Here is a 17,487-nt window from a genome sequence, read left to right as displayed (position 1 = left end):
GACCCACTCCCCTCCCTCCTGGACTCCTTGTCACGTGGGTGTCGGCGCAGATCTACACTTACTGTGTCTTGTGGCTATTTCTGGCTGCTGGCTTGGTCTGGAAGTCACTGTTGATGTTGCACACCTGGCGTTGCTGGTTCTGTTTCCGTTTGTTATCTGCTCAGCGCACGCCTGTGGGCGCATCTTAAGTCTTCTCCAGGTGTGACTGTTTCCTTGGGAGGCCAGCATGGCCAGCTGCCTTGCCAGTCCTGCTGAGTTCCATGTTGGTGGCAGCTGTGTTTATGTGTGACCAAGAAGAGCTGGGCTGGCCTAGTGTCTAGCTAAATGACCCGCGACAGTGTCTGGCACAGCACAGTTTGTGGGCTTGGAGTCTGGACTGCAGGGAGGGTGCTGGCCGCAGGATCCCTCAACCTCCTAGACTGCCCTGTGCAAGCAGGTGCCTCATTGGGAATTTTTACTTCTATAACCTTGAATCTAAGATGGGGCGGTCTTGCCAATTCCTGAGATGCCCTCAGCCATCTTTCCTATTGTCTTTGGGTAAAGTATTTAGCATCTCTTTAGTGGCAGTAATGTTCTTAACAACCATATTTTCCTTAACCCCGGTTTTACTCAGTTTTTTGGCCAAACTGAGTTTTTCAAATCTTTCTGCTTTGCTTTTTGCTCCTGATTATCACAGTAAATTTGACTAAAAGCCACCAGCAATATCCATGCCACCACCTGAATTCTGTGCTACCTTGAAATTTCCTTCACTAGATTGATTATTACATCACTTTTAAATTCAACCTCATAGAAAGTTTCAGGACATGGACAAAATGCAGGCAACATCTTAGGCAGAACTTAACACAAATTGACCTGCAGTCCAATTTCCAACAAAGTTCTCTTTCCTATGAAACCCCATGAGCCCAGTCTTTACTGTCCACAGTCCTATTAGCCTTCTGGTTTCTGAGCTCCCACCAGATTTGCTCTTAAGCTCCACCGACAACAACCTAAAGCTTCTCCAGCTTACATCACTAAACTTCAAAATAACTCCCACAAATTCCACAAAGCTCCAAAAGCTTCTGAGCCACATGGTCCGGTTAGTCACAGCCATGACCCCACTTCTCAGTACCAATTTCTGTTTCAGCTTTTTTGCTGCTGTGGTCAGAAAACCCAATAAGAAGCATTAGAGGAAGAAAAGCCAGTGCTCTTGCTCCGGGGCTCGGAGTCTCAGTCCACAGGTGGTGTTTGATTCTCAAGGCCTGACATGGAGCGAGCGTCACGGCAGGCGTGTGGCGGAGAAGACAGCTGGGAGACGGGCTGGGACGCAGAGCGCGCCTCTTACCAGGGCACCCCGGGATCCGCTTCTCCAGCCCTCCCCTCGACCCCGCGCAGGCCAAGGTGCTAGAGACCGTCGCGTCCCCCGAACCCTCTCGCGTGTCTCCCACGAGTCTCTGGGGTGCCTCACATCTGCACCTCCCGCCCCGACCTCGGAGTCTCCCTGACTCCGTGTGTCATCCTGGGGGTCGTTGCATTTCCAGGGCTGCTGTGGGCTCTGCTGACACACGCGTGGCTGTCGAAGTGGCTGTGTTTCTGGTCCTGAGGTTGGTGGTGGCCTTGTGTTGTGGTGCTGCCTCTGATGGGCAGTAGTGGTGGTCAGGCTGTGCATGTCCACTTGGAGTCCCTCACAGCTGGTCAGTGACTGCCGGTGGTTGGCCTTCTCACACCATCGCGTGGCCCCAAGGCTTTGGTGTCCTGGTGCTTCCGAAGCCTCCCGCCTCCTGCTGTGCTTGCCCCTCACGGTCCGCCACTCCTGACCTCCAGTGCCAAGCCTCAGTTGACCATCTGGGGAGTAGCATAGTTGTGTGCAGGGTCGCCCATTCCTGGCCTGGCTGTGGGCCTGGGGGGCTGGGCCGCTGGTGCAGGCCCTTACTCCAGAGTCCCCAGGAAGTAAGCTGTACCTTGCCACAGCAGGCCTGCTGTTGTGCTGCCCTGGACCTCGACCCGGCTGGGCCGTCCCCCTGACTCTCCCGCTCTTCCCCAGCTGAGCTGGTGCCTTGGTCTCCATGGCCCCTGCATCCTGGCCAGGGAAGTTCCCAGGACTGCCTGGGGGGGCTGGGCAGGCACTGAGGGGGTGGTGGGGGGTGGTGGCAGCTCGTCCTGCTCCATCACTGTCTTGTCCATGTCTCTCCTGCTTAGGGCTTCGCCCTCGGGCCTCAGGACACGGCCTGCAGCGTGGTGCTGGTCCTGGCCTCAGAGAGTGGCTTTCTGGGCAGTGTGTGAACCCGCCTGCTGAGCCCTGATGGGTCTAAGTGGAGATGGTGATGGGCGCCGTCCTGGACGGTCCCTGGTGGCCACTGTTTGTCCTGCATGACCTGCTGCTGGGAGGGATGGCGGCTTCCGGGGCAACAAGGGGTGCCTCTGGTGGTTCGTGTTGGTGCTGCCCTGGGCTGCCTCTGGCGCCGTGGAGCCCGGCAGCTCTGTTGGCTCCAGCGTGGGTGCTGGTGGAGGCGCTGGCCGTGCGTCCCCGAGCCAGTGCTGGCTGCAGTTGGGTTTGCAGCCTCTGCTGAGCGTCAGCCCTGAGAAACCTGTCGGGCGTCCTGGGGCTCCTCCGCTCTGTGGCAGGTTCCACCCCGACGTGTGCGGTGGTTTGTCACACGGCCCTAGCCTGGATGGCCCAGGTGCCTGTGGACACCCAGGCTCCCAGGGCAGGGAGCTCTGGACAGGGCGGACCCAGCAGGCCTGGGCGCTCCCGCAGAGGCTCCGAGCACTGCCGTGCCCAGCTCCCGCTGACCCACCGACCCTCAGAGCTGCTGTGACTGACTGCCTGCTTCGACCCTGCAGGGTCGCAGACGGGGTTGTCCCCATGTGACGTTGGAGGCGTTCGTGGTGACGCTAGTCGGGTTGTGCTGCTCTGCTGCAGGAGCAGGAGCTACAAGAGTGGGATTCTTGGTCTTCCTCACCTTGCTGGGTCCACCCTTCCCTGGGGTGGAGCCACTGTTGGGAGGGAGGGTCCGTTGTATTTTATTTTTGTGCTGGGGATTGGACCCAGGGGTGCTTGACCACTGAGCCACATCCTCAGCCTTTTTAATTTAGAGACAGGTTTTACTGAGTTGCTTAGGGCCTTGCTAAGTTGCTGAGGCTGGCCTTGAACTTGGAATCCTCCTGCCTCAGCTCCCTAGTCACTGAGATGGCAGGTGTGGCCACTGTGCCTGGCTGTGAGGTCCTTTTTAAAGGTGGAAAAGCCGGGTGAGGTTTTTAACTGATGCAGGAGCCGTCCTGGTGCTGTGGGTCAGACGTCAGAGCTGAGTGGAACTGCAGGTGGGATTCTGCTCGGGGAAGGCCAGTGACGTCCTGCTTCTAACGCTGCTGCTGGCCTCACCACTGCCCAGCAGCGTGACCTCCCTTGAGGGCCGCTGGAGTTGCCACCCTGAGGCCAGCGGCTCGGCCCTGTGGGGCAGATGGGACGCAACCTTCCTCAGGTACAGCTCAGGATTCCTTCCCAGGTGCTGAGTGACCCTGAGCCACTGCATCGGTCACCTGCTGGGAAATTGATGCTGAAGATGACACGCTTACTGACCCCCAGTTGCTGGGTTGGGACGTGGGAGGTGTGACGAGACACTCCCGCCCCAGGTCGCGGTGCTGTGCAGATCTGCAGCGCAGGGGCTGGGGGTGCTTCTGAGGACCCTGCCTGGCTGTGGGCGGGCCTGCATCCCCAGGGTCTGCTCAGCTGTTGAGTGTCGAGGCCGCTGGCCTCCGCAGTGACGTGTTGCTGCCCTCGGACAGTGCTGGGCAGCAGGCCCAGGCAGTTTGGTTGCCTCATTTCCTCCATAGAGAGGAGGGCTGGCGTGGCCCTGTGGCCGTGACGGCTTTGGAAGCTTTCTGAGCTTTCGGGTCCTGGTGGGGCCGACTGTGGTGGGTGCACGGTGGGCCAGGGAGTTCCTGCATGGGGTCCTCCTGGGCCCGGCTTCCTGTCTTCCAGGGCTCGTGAACCTGCCTAGAGACGGGCTGGCACAAAGCCAGGAGTGTTTACCATGGGCGGTGGGGCCGGCTGGGCCTTGGACGAGGGCAGTTTCCCCGTGTCTGCAGGTGATGTTGCTGTGACTCCGGGGTGTGGCGGACAGGAAGTGGGTGGAAGCAGGGCTACTGCTGAGCACCCCACAGCAGGAGTCCCCAGGAGTCTCCCGGCCATCTGTGCTGCCGTGGGAAAGCCACGCAGGTTGATCTGGTGGGCGTGTGCGGGCCAGGGCTGAAGGAAGGGGCGGCGTAGGGCCTGGGAGCGTCAGGTGTGCAGACCCCCGGGTGGTGGGCAGCAGGCAGGCAGGCTGAGGCCACCGACCAGCCCTATGTGTCAGCGTCCTTTTGGAGCGTGTGAGGGACACGAGGGGAGGAATTTATCTCAAGGCTTTTGGGGAGCGAAGTGAGTCCGTTGCCCAGTAGTGGATGCCGTCTTGCCCGGGTGGCGCGATGCATCGGCTGCACCTTTCTCGCTCCCGAGCTCGGGCAGGTCGGGCTCACGCAGAGGGCCTGGCCCGTGCTCCCTCTCAGGCCCCAGCCAGGGCCGGGCCGTCTGCCCCGCCAGCGAGCTTTCCGGAGCTGCTGCGGGGCCTTGCAGGCCACCCCGGGTCACGCGGCATCGACCTGGCAGTGTTGGGTGGCCTCTGGGGCGGGTGGCACTGGACTGTGCTCTGTCCTGACTGGTGCCAAGCCGAGCCCGGGGCATCCGGGAGTCTGGCCCTGCCCCCGGCAGGCCTCCCTGGGCAGGAGGCGGTCTGTCCTCGTGCCTGCAGCCTGTGTGGCCGAGCGGCACGGAGAGCCCTGGGCCGCGAGGAGCCAGAGCCGTCTCCTAAGGGTGGGGCACAGCGGGGCGTCTCTCCACCTCCCTAGGCCTGGTGGTTCCCTGCCCGCGTCTGTGGCGGAGCCTCCCGGCCGCCATGCACGGTTCACGGAGGCAGATCTGGTGGCGGCAGGCAGCGTGCTTCCAGCTGACCTGGGCGCCTCACCCTGGGTCCCCTCTGCGTGGAGCACCGTCAGAGGGAGCCTCCTGTGGAGTTGGGGGCCCGGGAGGGCCAGGCCACGGAGCCCAGTGGCATGTCCACTTCATTAGGCCGAGTGCCCACGTGGCCCGGAGCAGCAGTGGGCCATGCCCAGGGGCGCCGAGGAGAGCCGGCACTGCCGGAGCTGGGCCTCGGGCCTCACCCAGGCCTGGGCTGGACTCCAGGTGTGGCCCTCCTGGCCATGTCACGGCAGCCTACTCACTTGACCTGTGGGCCTGTCCTCACCTGCTGCTCGCCTGGGTCCCCACCTGGCCTTGCTCAGCTGGCCTTGGCGCTATTATGCCCAGTGGGCCCCACTGTGTGAACTGAGGCTCTGACCTGTGTCGCCCTGGAGTCTGTGGGCCTCCATGGGCCTTGGGCTGGCCTCCCTGCCGGGCCTCATCTCTGAGTTCCACATACTGGCTCTCACCTACCTGACCTGGCCCTTGGGCCCTGACCCTTACCTTATCTCCTGGGCCTTCCTCTGCTTTTTCTGTGATTTTTCCAGACAAGACCTCCCTCCTGCCTCTGTTGATCTCCTGGTCATGCCTGCTTGACCAGACCCTCCTGACCATGCCATGATGGTTTCAGCCTGCTGGTCTTCCCCTGGGCCCTGCGCACTGGGCGTTCCTTCTGCTGTTCTCACCTCTTGGCCTCACTGCCTTCCCTGCTCAGCCTTCACTCTAGCCTCCCCCTTGGCCGTGCTTACCGGGCCTCAGCATGGGCCTCGCCGTCTGCCTCCTTATACCCTGGTGTCCACCCAGCTCCATCTTTGTGCCCCACCTTGGCCTCCTCCCTGACCTCTCTTGTGCCTCCCCCACTAGTGGCCTCTACCAGCTACAGGGGTCCTTGTCCTCTGGGGCAGCCCTGCCTTCCTGCTATCTGTGGGAAGGTGGGGCGCTGGGTCCAGGAAGCGGTCCAGGGCCCTCAAGGCTTTCAGCCCTGGCCCTGGCCAACGTCCCTCTGCCCATGTGGCCCTGACCCCCATCTGTGGCTGTTTTTTTCTGTGCAAAGGAGTCTGGACCTGCTGGTGTGCGCTTGGCACTCAGTGGGCCTGGGGACGCAGGGCTGTCTCCTGTCCCATGGCCTTAGCCTAGGCGGTCTCCTGGAGGACGAGGGTGAGACCCTCCTGCTGCGTCCGCCGTGGACTGGGCCTTCCACTTGAGGCTTTGCAGAGCCCCCCTGCCACCACCCGTCCTGGAGTCCTTGGGACCGTGTGGCTGCCCGTCGCGTGGGTCCGGAGGTGGGCCCCCTGGGCCTGGCTGGAGGCCCTGGTCCCGTGGCCTCTGTGTGCTGTGGAGGTGGCCTTCGAGCAGGAGGGGTTGCTGGTGGTGGCCGTGTGGCTGTGGATGCTGCATTCACTGCTGTCGTTGCTCTCTGCAGGCCGGTCTAATTGAAGCCAACGGAGAACTAAAGGTCTTTATAGACCAGAACCTTAGTCCTGGGAAAGGTAAGGAGCCCGTTTTGGAAACGTAAGTCTGCGGGTGAGGGTGCAGTTGGGGTGCCGTTGGCCCCACGGGACGCCCTGCTCCAGGAACCCCAGGGCAGGGCATGGCGCTCGGTCTCCCCTGTGCCCGCTCTGCCTCCTGGGTCACAGGTTCTGAAGCTCGGGGGACGTAGGAAAGCCTAAGGGACTGCACCACGTGTGCCCTCGGGCTGCAGCACCCGTCCTCGGGGAAGCCCTTTTAGGCGCCGTCCTCTGGCCACTCGGAGGGAGGCCTCACTGGTGGTGCCGGAGGACAGGCTGTGGACATGGTGTGGTCCTGGGCGGGGGGGCTCCATCTCAGCAGGTGACCAGCGTCCTCAGCTCTGGTGTTCTCAGGAGGACAGGCTGTGGACATGGTGTGGTCCTGGGCGGGGGGGCTCCATCTCAGCAGGTCACCAGCGTCCTCAGCTCTGGTGTTCTCAGGAGGACAGGCTGTGGACATGGTGTGGTCCTGGGCGGGGGGGGGCTCCATCTCAGCAGGTGACCAGCGTCCTCAGCTCTGGTGTTCTCAGGAGGACAGGCTGTGGACATGGTGTGGTCCTGGGCGGGGGGGGCTCCATCTCAGCAGGTGACCAGCGTCCTCAGCTCTGGTGTTCTCAGGAGGACAGGCTGTGGACATGGTGTGGTCCTGGGCAGGGGGGCTCCATCTCAGCAGGTCACCAGCGTCCTCAGCTCTGGTGTTCTCGGGGGCACACCTGGCCGCTTCGCTGTTGATGGTCAGGCCCCGTCTGCTCGTGGTCAGGGGTGGAGACCAGTGCCCTGGCCCTCAGCCTCTGCGCCAGGCCAGCAGCCCAGCAGGCTGTGCTGAGTGATCCCTGGTCCCCTGGGTGCTGCACAGGGCAGCCTGAGGTCTTGACTTCGGTACTGAGAGCAGGCTGCCCCACAGATCTGCCGAGACCTGGCCTTGCCACTGGTTTCCCAGGGGTGGAGGGCGAGGCTCAGGCTGGGTTGGGTGGGGCTCTCCTGGCTGCTGGAGAGGAAGGGGGCTTCCAGGTCAGACCCTCAGCAGGAGCGCCCTGAGGGACTCCGGCCCAGCATGTCAGCTGAGGAGCGAAAGCGGCAGGGAGACCACACCGTTGATCCGGGGGCCCTGCCCCGCACGCTGCTCACCACTGCACATGGGCGCGAGGATGGCCTGCAGGGTCACAGCTCAACCGGGTCTCTGGACAGGGAGCACCTTGGCCTGTGGGCTGTGCGCTACCTCACGCAGGCCTTCGGCTGGACGTGTCCCTGTGCCTGGCCTCTGGTTGGCTGTGGCGGTTCTGCTCCCGTGGGAGGCTCTGGCTGGTCAGCCAGCTTCCCGGCTGCCTCTGCCCCAGGCTGGAGCTTCTCGCTGTGGGCAGGCCGCGTGGGACCCTGACATTCTCTGTGCAGAGTGACCGCTCCCTGGGCCCACACCTGCGCCCTCCCACGCAGGGGAGCACTGCCGTCAGCTTCTGGCCTTTGCTCTAGGGACTCTCCCCAGCAGAGGGACCTGTCTGCCTGTCAGGTGTGCCCCTTCTTTCCCGCAGATGTTCTGGGTGGTAGGAACTTGGGTTGCAGAGACCGCGCTTCATGGGAACGAGGGCACAGAGAGGGTCTGTGAGACTCGGGGTGTTTGGAAGCTGGGGCCGTCCCGTGTCTCTGGCCTGTGTGCACGGCAGGTGGTGTGCTTCTCCTGGGGTGGCAGTCTCTGCTGATCTGCCTGCTGGCTGCACTCACGTCTGACCCTTTAGACTGCTTGAGCCGCTCTCAGACCTTCACCGGGTGGCAAGTCCCATGGGTGGTGCCAGGTCTCAGCATTGGAACGTCCTCCTTTTTGGTGGTGAAGGACTGGGACCTGGCCTCCTGTGTGCTGGGCACTGTTCCCCACGGAGCTACATTCCAGCCCGACGGTCTCTGAACCTCATCCTGTGCTTCCTGAGCAGCACCCAGCAGATGCTGGTCCCAGCCAGCAGACTGAGCCCTCCTAAGCTGATACCGCTAGGTGGTGAGCAAAGACCTGGCCTCCTGTGCCGAGGCCTCGGGTGGGGAGCAGAGCCAGTTCTCAAATGCCTGCAGGTGATGAGCGGACCCGGCCCTTGAGTGGTCGGAATGATTCCTGCTGGAGCTGCTTCCCGAGTCAGATCGGGAGAAGGAACCAGAACTGCCCAGGAGGGAAGGGGCTCACAGGACAGAGTGGAGGAAGACCAGCCCTGGGACTGGTGGGTGGTAAGCAGCTGGCCTGCAGACACCCGCCCTCCACCCTGTGCCTTGGCCAGGTCAGAGCCTTTGAGGCCCTGTGGCCGGACGCAGCCATCTGCCAGGGGATTAGCAGGACAGGTGGTGCCCTGGCGACTGTCATCCGCGCCGTGGGCTGAGATTGCTGGTGCTCACCTGCGCCTGGGACGAGGCAGGGTTGGTTCCGGCCCCACTGGCCTGAGCACCGAGGCCTGCCACATTGCCCTCCCGGACCCTGGTCCACCTCCTGGCCTCCCGGCACATGAGCCACTGAGGACCACGTGTGTCTCCGCCTCTCCTGCTGCAGAGACACTAGACCACCGGGGCTTTGGGAAGCGCGGCCGTGGGAGCCGTGAGCATGAGGAAGGTGGTTGGGACTGGCTAGCTGGAGCAGCGGGCGCGGGTGCTGAAGGCCGGCAGCTGGACCAGGCCCACAGAGAGGGCATTCTCCAACGAGCCAGCGGAGGGCAGAGCCTCCCCCGCCAGAAAGCTCACCGCGCTCAGCCGAGGCCCTGGGGAAGCTGCGGCGCGCGTCTCCCTCTGAGACTCCGCTCCTTGCCTGGACACACCCAGCTCTCGGCTGCAGAGGCGGGTAGAAGACCCCCTGCTGGAGGTGGTGACAGTGGCCGCAGGCGGCTGGCTGTGGGCATGGCTGTGCTCCTGAGCTGGGAGGCTGCTGGCAGACCCTGTCCACATCCCAGTCACTGCTCTGGGCGGGGCTTCGCTATGGGGTGGGGATCTGGAGGGGTGGTCACTCCTCCTCCTCACCCGTGGGCAGAGGGCCAGGCGCTGGGCTTCTGTGGCCCTGCAGTGCCTTGACTTGGCCCCGGTGGCTGTGCCCGTCAGCTGCCCTGCATGCCTTGCTGTGGGCGCAGTGCTGCCTGTCCCTGGGCCTCTGTCCCCAGGGAGACCAGAGCAGCAGTGTGCTCGTCCCTCCCTGTGTCCTGGGCTCTGCCTGCCCCAATGGTCCTCGTGAATAGTGCCTGCTCATGGGCACGGTGAAACCCTACCCAGGGCACACACAGTGGGGTGCACGGCAAGGAGAGCCAGGGAACAGACCCCAGAACGTGGCTGGAAGGCACTGCTGGGCCTTCCCACCTGGGCCTCTGTGCCTTGTCACCAGCTGCCTGTAGACGTCAGTCTGTCTGGTGGAAACGTATCCTGCTGGATTTTAGAGTAGACTATTTTTTTTATTATTAAGGAGAATTTAGATGTTTGCAGAGATGGGCTGCAATGTCCACAGGGATCATTCTGTGAGGTGAGCAGAACTCCTCCAGGGTATAGCTCTCCTGGGTTCCATGCTAAAGAGCGGGCTAAGCCCCAGGTCTATCTAGGCCCGGCTTGCTCTAGGGCTCTGCTCACTCTAGGACATTGATTGCTCTAGGGCCCTACTCACTCTAGGGCCCTGCTCACTAGGACACTGTTCACTCTAGGACACTGTTCACTCTAGGACACTGCTCACTCTAGGACACTGTTCACTCTAGGACACTGTTCACTCTAGGACACTGTTCACTCTAGGACACTGTTCACTCTAGGACACTGTTCACTCTAGGACACTGCTCACTCTAGGACACTGTTCACTCTAGGACACTGCTCACTCTAGGACACTGGTCACTCTAGGACACTGTTCACTCTGGGACACTGCTCACTCTAGGACACTGCTCACTCTAGGACACTGCTCACTCTAGGACACTGCTCACTCTAGAACACTGCTCACTCTAGGACACTGCTCACTCTAGGACACTGCTCACTCTAGGACACTGCTCACTCTAGAACACTGCTCACTCTAGGACACTGCTCACTCTAGGACACTGTTCACTCTAGGACACTGCTCACTCTAGGACACTGGTCACTCTGGGACACTGCTCACTCTGGGACACTGTTCACTCTAGGACACTGCTCACTCTAGGACACTGCTCACTCTAGGACACTGTTCACTCTGGGACACTGCTCACTCTGGGACACTGCTCACTCTAGGACACTGTTCACTCTGGGACACTGTTCACTCTAGGACACTGCTCACTCTAGGACACTGCTCACTCTAGGACACTGCTCACTCTAGGACACTTCACTCTAGGACACTGTTCACTCTAGGACACTGTTCACTCTAGGACACTGTTCACTCTAGGACACTGCTCACTCTGGGACACTGTTCACTCTAGGACACTGCTCACTCTAGGACACTGTTCACTCTAGGACACTGCTCACTCTAGGACACTGTTCACTCTAGGACACTGCTCACTCTAGGACACTGCTCACTCTAGGACACTGTTCACTCTGGGACACTGCTCACTCTAGGACACTGCTCACTCTAGGACACTGTTCACTCTGGGACACTGTTCACTCTAGGACACTGCTCACTCTAGGACACTGTTCACTCTAGGACACTGCTCACTCTAGGACACTGTTCACTCTAGGACACTGTTCACTCTAGGACACTGCTCACTCTAGGACACTGCTCACTCTAGGACACTGTTCACTCTAGGACACTGTTCACTCTAGGACACTGCTCACTCTAGGACACTGCTCACTCTAGGACACTGTTCACTCTAGGACACTGCTCACTCTAGGACACTGCTCACTCTAGGACACTGTTCACTCTAGGACACTGCTCACTCTAGGACACTGTTCACTCTAGGACACTGTTCACTCTAGGACACTGCTCACTCTAGGACACTGCTCACTCTAGGACACTGTTCACTCTAGGACACTGTTCACTCTAGGACACTGCTCACTCTAGGACACTGCTCACTCTAGGACACTGTTCACTCTAGGACACTGCTCACTCTAGGACACTGCTCACTCTAGGACACTGCTCACTCTAGGACACTGTTCACTCTGGGACACTGTTCACTCTGGGACACTGTTCACTCTAGGACACTGCTCACTCTAGGACACTGCTCACTCTAGGACACTGCTCACTCTAGGACACTGTTCACTCTGGGACACTGTTCACTCTGGGACACTGTTCACTCTAGGACACTGCTCACTCTAGGACACTGCTCACTCTAGGACACTGCTCACTCTAGGACACTGTTCACTCTGGGACACTGTTCACTCTGGGACACTGTTCACTCTGGGACACTGTTCACTCTGGGACACTGTTCACTCTAGGACACTGCTCACTCTGGGACACTGTTCACTCTGGGACACTGCTCACTCTAGGACACTGTTCACTCTAGGACACTGTTCACTCTAGGACACTGCTCACTCTAGGACACTGCTCACTCTAGGACACTGTTCACTCTAGGACACTGCTCACTCTAGGACACTGTTCACTCTAGGACACTGCTCACTCTAGGACACTGCTCACTCTAGGACACTGCTCACTCTAGGACACTGTTCACTCTAGGACACTGTTCACTCTAGGACACTGCTCACTCTAGGACACTGCTCACTCTAGGACACTGTTCACTCTAGGACACTGCTCACTCTAGGACACTGCTCACTCTAGGACACTGTTCACTCTAGGACACTGCTCACTCTAGGACACTGCTCACTCTAGGACACTGCTCACTCTAGGACACTGCTCACTCTAGGACACTGTTCACTCTAGGACACTGTTCACTCTAGGACACTGCTCACTCTAGGACACTGCTCACTCTAGGACACTGTTCACTCTAGGACACTGCTCACTCTAGGACACTGCTCACTCTAGGACACTGGTCACTCTAGGACACTGGTCACTCTAGGACACTGCTCACTCTAGGACACTGTTCACTCTGGGACACTGTTCACTCTGGGACACTGTTCACTCTAGGACACTGCTCACTCTAGGACACTGCTCACTCTAGGACACTGCTCACTCTAGGACACTGTTCACTCTGGGACACTGTTCACTCTGGGACACTGTTCACTCTAGGACACTGCTCACTCTAGGACACTGCTCACTCTAGGACACTGCTCACTCTAGGACACTGTTCACTCTGGGACACTGTTCACTCTGGGACACTGTTCACTCTAGGACACTGTTCACTCTAGGACACTGCTCACTCTAGGACACTGCTCACTCTAGGACACTGTTCACTCTAGGACACTGTTCACTCTAGGACACTGTTCACTCTAGGACACTGCTCACTCTAGGACACTGCTCACTCTAGGACACTGCTCACTCTAGGACACTGTTCACTCTAGGACACTGCTCACTCTAGGACACTGGTCACTCTGGGACACTGCTCACTCTAGGACACTGCTCACTCTAGGACACTGCTCACTCTAGGACACTGCTCACTCTAGGACACTGCTCACTCTAGGACACTGCTCACTCTAGGACAGTGCTCACTGTAGGACACTGCTCACTCTAGGACACTGCTCACTCTAGGACACTGTTCACTCTGGGACACTGTTCACTCTGGGACACTGTTCACTCTAGGACACTGCTCACTCTAGGACACTGCTCACTCTGGGACACTGTTCACTCTGGGACACTGTTCACTCTAGGACACTGCTCACTCTAGGACACTGCTCACTCTAGGACACTGCTCACTCTAGGACACTGCTCACTCTAGGACACTGCTCACTCTAGGACAGTGCTCACTGTAGGACACTGCTCACTCTAGGACACTGCTCACTCTAGGACACTGTTCACTCTAGGACACTGTTCACTCTAGGACACTGCTCACTCTAAGACACTGTTCACTCTAGGACACTGTTCACTCTAGGACACTGCTCACTCTAGGACACTGCTCACTCTAGGGCACTGCTCACTCTAGGACACTGCTCACTCTGGGACACTGTTCACTCTAGGACACTGCTCACTCTAGGACACTGCTCACTCTGGGACACTGTTCACTCTAGGACACTGTTCACTCTGGGACACTGTTCACTCTAGGACACTGTTCACTCTAGGACACTGTTCACTCTAGGACACTGTTCACTCTAGGACACTGCTCACTCTGGGACACTGCTCACTCTAGGACACTGTTCACTCTAGGGCCCTGCTCACTCTGGGACACTGCTCACTCTAGGACACTGCTCACTCTAGGACACTGCTCACTCTAGGACACTGTTCACTCTAGGACACTGCTCACTCTAGGACACTGCTCACTCTAGGACACTGTTCACTCTAGGACACTGTTCACTCTAGGACACTGCTCACTCTAGGACACTGCTCACTCTAGGACACTGTTCACTCTAGGACACTGCTCACTCTAGGACACTGCTCACTCTAGGACACTGCTCACTCTAGGACACTGTTCACTCTGGGACACTGCTCACTCTGGGACACTGCTCACTCTAGGACACTGTTCACTCTAGGGCCCTGCTCACTCTGGGACACTGCTCACTCTAGGACACTGTTCACTCTAGGACACTGCTCACTCTAGGACACTGTTCACTCTAGGACACTGTTCACTCTAGGACACTGTTCACTCTAGGACACTGTTCACTCTAGGACACTGCTCACTCTAGGACACTGCTCACTCTAGGACACTGTTCACTCTGGGACACTGTTCACTCTGGGACACTGTTCACTCTAGGACACTGCTCACTCTAGGACACTGCTCACTCTAGGACACTGCTCACTCTAGGACACTGTTCACTCTGGGACACTGTTCACTCTGGGACACTGTTCACTCTAGGACACTGTTCACTCTAGGACACTGCTCACTCTAGGACACTGCTCACTCTAGGACACTGTTCACTCTAGGACACTGTTCACTCTAGGACACTGTTCACTCTAGGACACTGTTCACTCTAGGACACTGCTCACTCTAGGACACTGCTCACTCTAGGACACTGCTCACTCTAGGACACTGTTCACTCTAGGACACTGCTCACTCTAGGACACTGTTCACTCTAGGACACTGCTCACTCTAAGACACTGTTCACTCTAGGACACTGTTCACTCTAGGACACTGCTCACTCTAGGACACTGCTCACTCTAGGGCACTGCTCACTCTAGGACACTGCTCACTCTGGGACACTGTTCACTCTGGGACACTGTTCACTCTGGGACACTGTTCACTCTAGGACACTGTTCACTCTGGGACACTGTTCACTCTAGGACACTGTTCACTCTAGGACACTGTTCACTCTAGGACACTGTTCACTCTAGGACACTGCTCACTCTGGGACACTGCTCACTCTAGGACACTGTTCACTCTAGGGCACTGTTCACTCTAGGACACTGTTCACTCTAGGACACTGTTCACTCTAGGACACTGTTCACTCTAGGACACTGTTCACTCTAGGACACTGTTCACTCTAGGACACTGCTCACTCTAGGACACTGTTCACTCTAGGACACTGTTCACTCTAGGACACTGTTCACTCTGGGACACTGCTCACTCTGGGACACTGTTCACTCTAGGACACTGCTCACTCTAGGACACTGTTCACTCTAGGACACTGTTCACTCTAGGACACTGCTCACTCTGGGACACTGCTCACTCTGGGACACTGTTCACTCTAGGGCACTGTTCACTCTAGGACACTGTTCACTCTAGGACACTGTTCACTCTAGGACACTGTTCACTCTAGGACACTGTTCACTCTAGGACACTGCTCACTCTGGGACACTGCTCACTCTAGGACACTGTTCACTCTAGGACACTGCTCACTCTAGGACACTGTTCACTCTAGGACACTGTTCACTCTAGGACACTGTTCACTCTAGGACACTGTTCACTCTAGGACACTGCTCACTCTAGGACACTGCTCACTCTAGGACACTGCTCACTCTAGGACACTGTTCACTCTAGGACACTGTTCACTCTAGGACACTGCTCACTCTAGGACACTGTTCACTCTAGGACACTGTTCACTCTAGGACACTGCTCACTCTAGGACACTGCTCACTCTAGGACACTGTTCACTCTAGGACACTGTTCACTCTAGGACACTGTTCACTCTAGGACACTGTTCACTCTAGGACACTGTTCACTCTAGGACACTGCTCACTCTAGGACACTGCTCACTCTAGGACACTGTTCACTCTAGGACACTGTTCACTCTAGGACACTGCTCACTCTAGGACACTGCTCACTCTAGGACACTGTTCACTCTAGGACACTGTTCACTCTAGGACACTGTTCACTCTAGGACACTGTTCACTCTAGGACACTGCTCACTCTAGGACACTGCTCACTCTAGGACACTGTTCACTCTAGGACACTGTTCACTCTAGGACACTGCTCACTCTAGGACACTGCTCACTCTAGGACACTGCTCACTCTAGGACACTGCTCACTCTAGGACACTGCTCACTCTAGGACACTGTTCACTCTAGGACACTGTTCACTCTAGGACACTGTTCACTCTAGGACACTGTTCACTCTAGGACACTGCTCACTCTAGGACACTGCTCACTCTAGGACACTGCTCACTCTAGGACACTGTTCACTCTAGGGCCCTGCTCACTCTGGGACACTGCTCACTCTAGGACACTGTTCACTCTAGGACACTGCTCACTCTAGGACACTGTTCACTCTAGGACACTGTTCACTCTAGGACACTGTTCACTCTAGGACACTGCTCACTCTAGGACACTGCTCACTCTAGGACACTGCTCACTCTAGGACACTGCTCACTCTAGGACACTGTTCACTCTGGGACACTCCTCACTCTAGGACACTGTTCACTCTAGGACACTGTTCACTCTAGGACACTGCTCACTCTAGGACACTGTTCACTCTAGGACACTGTTCACTCTAGGACACTGTTCACTCTAGGACACTGTTCACTCTGGGACACTGTTCACTCTAGGACACTGCTCACTCTAGGACACTGTTCACTCTAGGACACTGTTCACTCTAGGACACTGTTCACTCTAGGACACTGTTCACTCTGGGACACTGTTCACTCTGGGACACTGGTCACTCTAGGACACTGCTCACTCTAGGACGCTGTTCACTCTAGGACACTGCTCACCCTAGGACACTGTTCACTCTAGGACACTGTTCACTCTAGGACACTGTTCACTCTAGGACACTGTTCACTCTAGGACACTGTTCACTCTGGGACACTGTTCACTCTGGGACACTGTTCACTCTGGGACACTGCTCACTCTAGGACACTGCTCACTCTAGGACACTGTTCACTCTAGGACACTGTTCACTCTAGGACACTGTTCACTCTAGGACACTGTTCACTCTAGGACACTGTTCACTCTGGGACACTGTTCACTCTGGGACACTGGTCACTCTAGGACACTGCTCACTCTAGGACACTGTTCACTCTAGGACACTGTTCACTCTAGGACACTGTTCACTCTAGGACACTGCTCACTCTAGGACACTGTTCACTCTAGGACACTGCTCACTCTAGGACACTGCTCACTCTAGGACACTGTTCACTCTAGGACACTGCTCACTCTAGGACACTGTTCACTCTAGGACACTGCTCACTCTAGGACACTGTTCACTCTAGGACACTGTTCACTCTAGGACACTGTTCACTCTAGGACACTGCTCACTCTAGGACACTGCTCACTCTAGGACACTGTTCACTCTAGGACACTGTTCACTCTAGGACACTGTTCACTCTAGGACACTGTTCACTCTAGGACACTGTTCACTCTAGGACACTGCTCACTCTGGGACACTGGTCACTCTGGGACACTGCTCACTCTGGGACACTGCTCACTCTAGGACACTGCTCACTCTAGGACACTGCTCACTCTGGGACACTGGTCACTCTGGGACACTGCTCACTCTGGGACACTCCTCACTCTAGGACACTGCTCACTCTAGGACACTGTTCACTCTAGGACACTGCTCACTCTAGGACACTGCTCACTCTAGGACACTGCTCACTCTAGGACACTGCTCACTCTAGGACACTGTTCACTCT

The 17,487-nt window shown here is 57.8% G+C and overlaps 1 protein-coding gene across 2 annotated transcripts in view; it reads left to right on the top strand.

Annotated features, from left to right (window-relative positions):
* Positions 1-17,487, top strand: part of Tfdp1 (transcription factor Dp-1) — a 65,408-nt gene that overhangs the window by 11,404 nt on the left and 36,517 nt on the right. For both annotated transcript variants that reach the window (XM_047554458.1, XM_047554459.1), the window contains exon 3: positions 6,396-6,462. In XM_047554458.1, the coding sequence (XP_047410414.1) occupies positions 6,396-6,462 (67 nt within the window). The remainder of the gene's footprint in view (positions 1-6,395; positions 6,463-17,487) is intronic.

Source organism: Sciurus carolinensis, chromosome 5 (assembly GCF_902686445.1).
Source record: "Sciurus carolinensis chromosome 5, mSciCar1.2, whole genome shotgun sequence".
Classification (NCBI taxonomy): Eukaryota; Metazoa; Chordata; class Mammalia; order Rodentia; family Sciuridae; genus Sciurus; species Sciurus carolinensis.
Note: the sequence above shows the minus strand (reverse complement) of the source record. Positions and strands in the feature narration are given on the sequence as shown.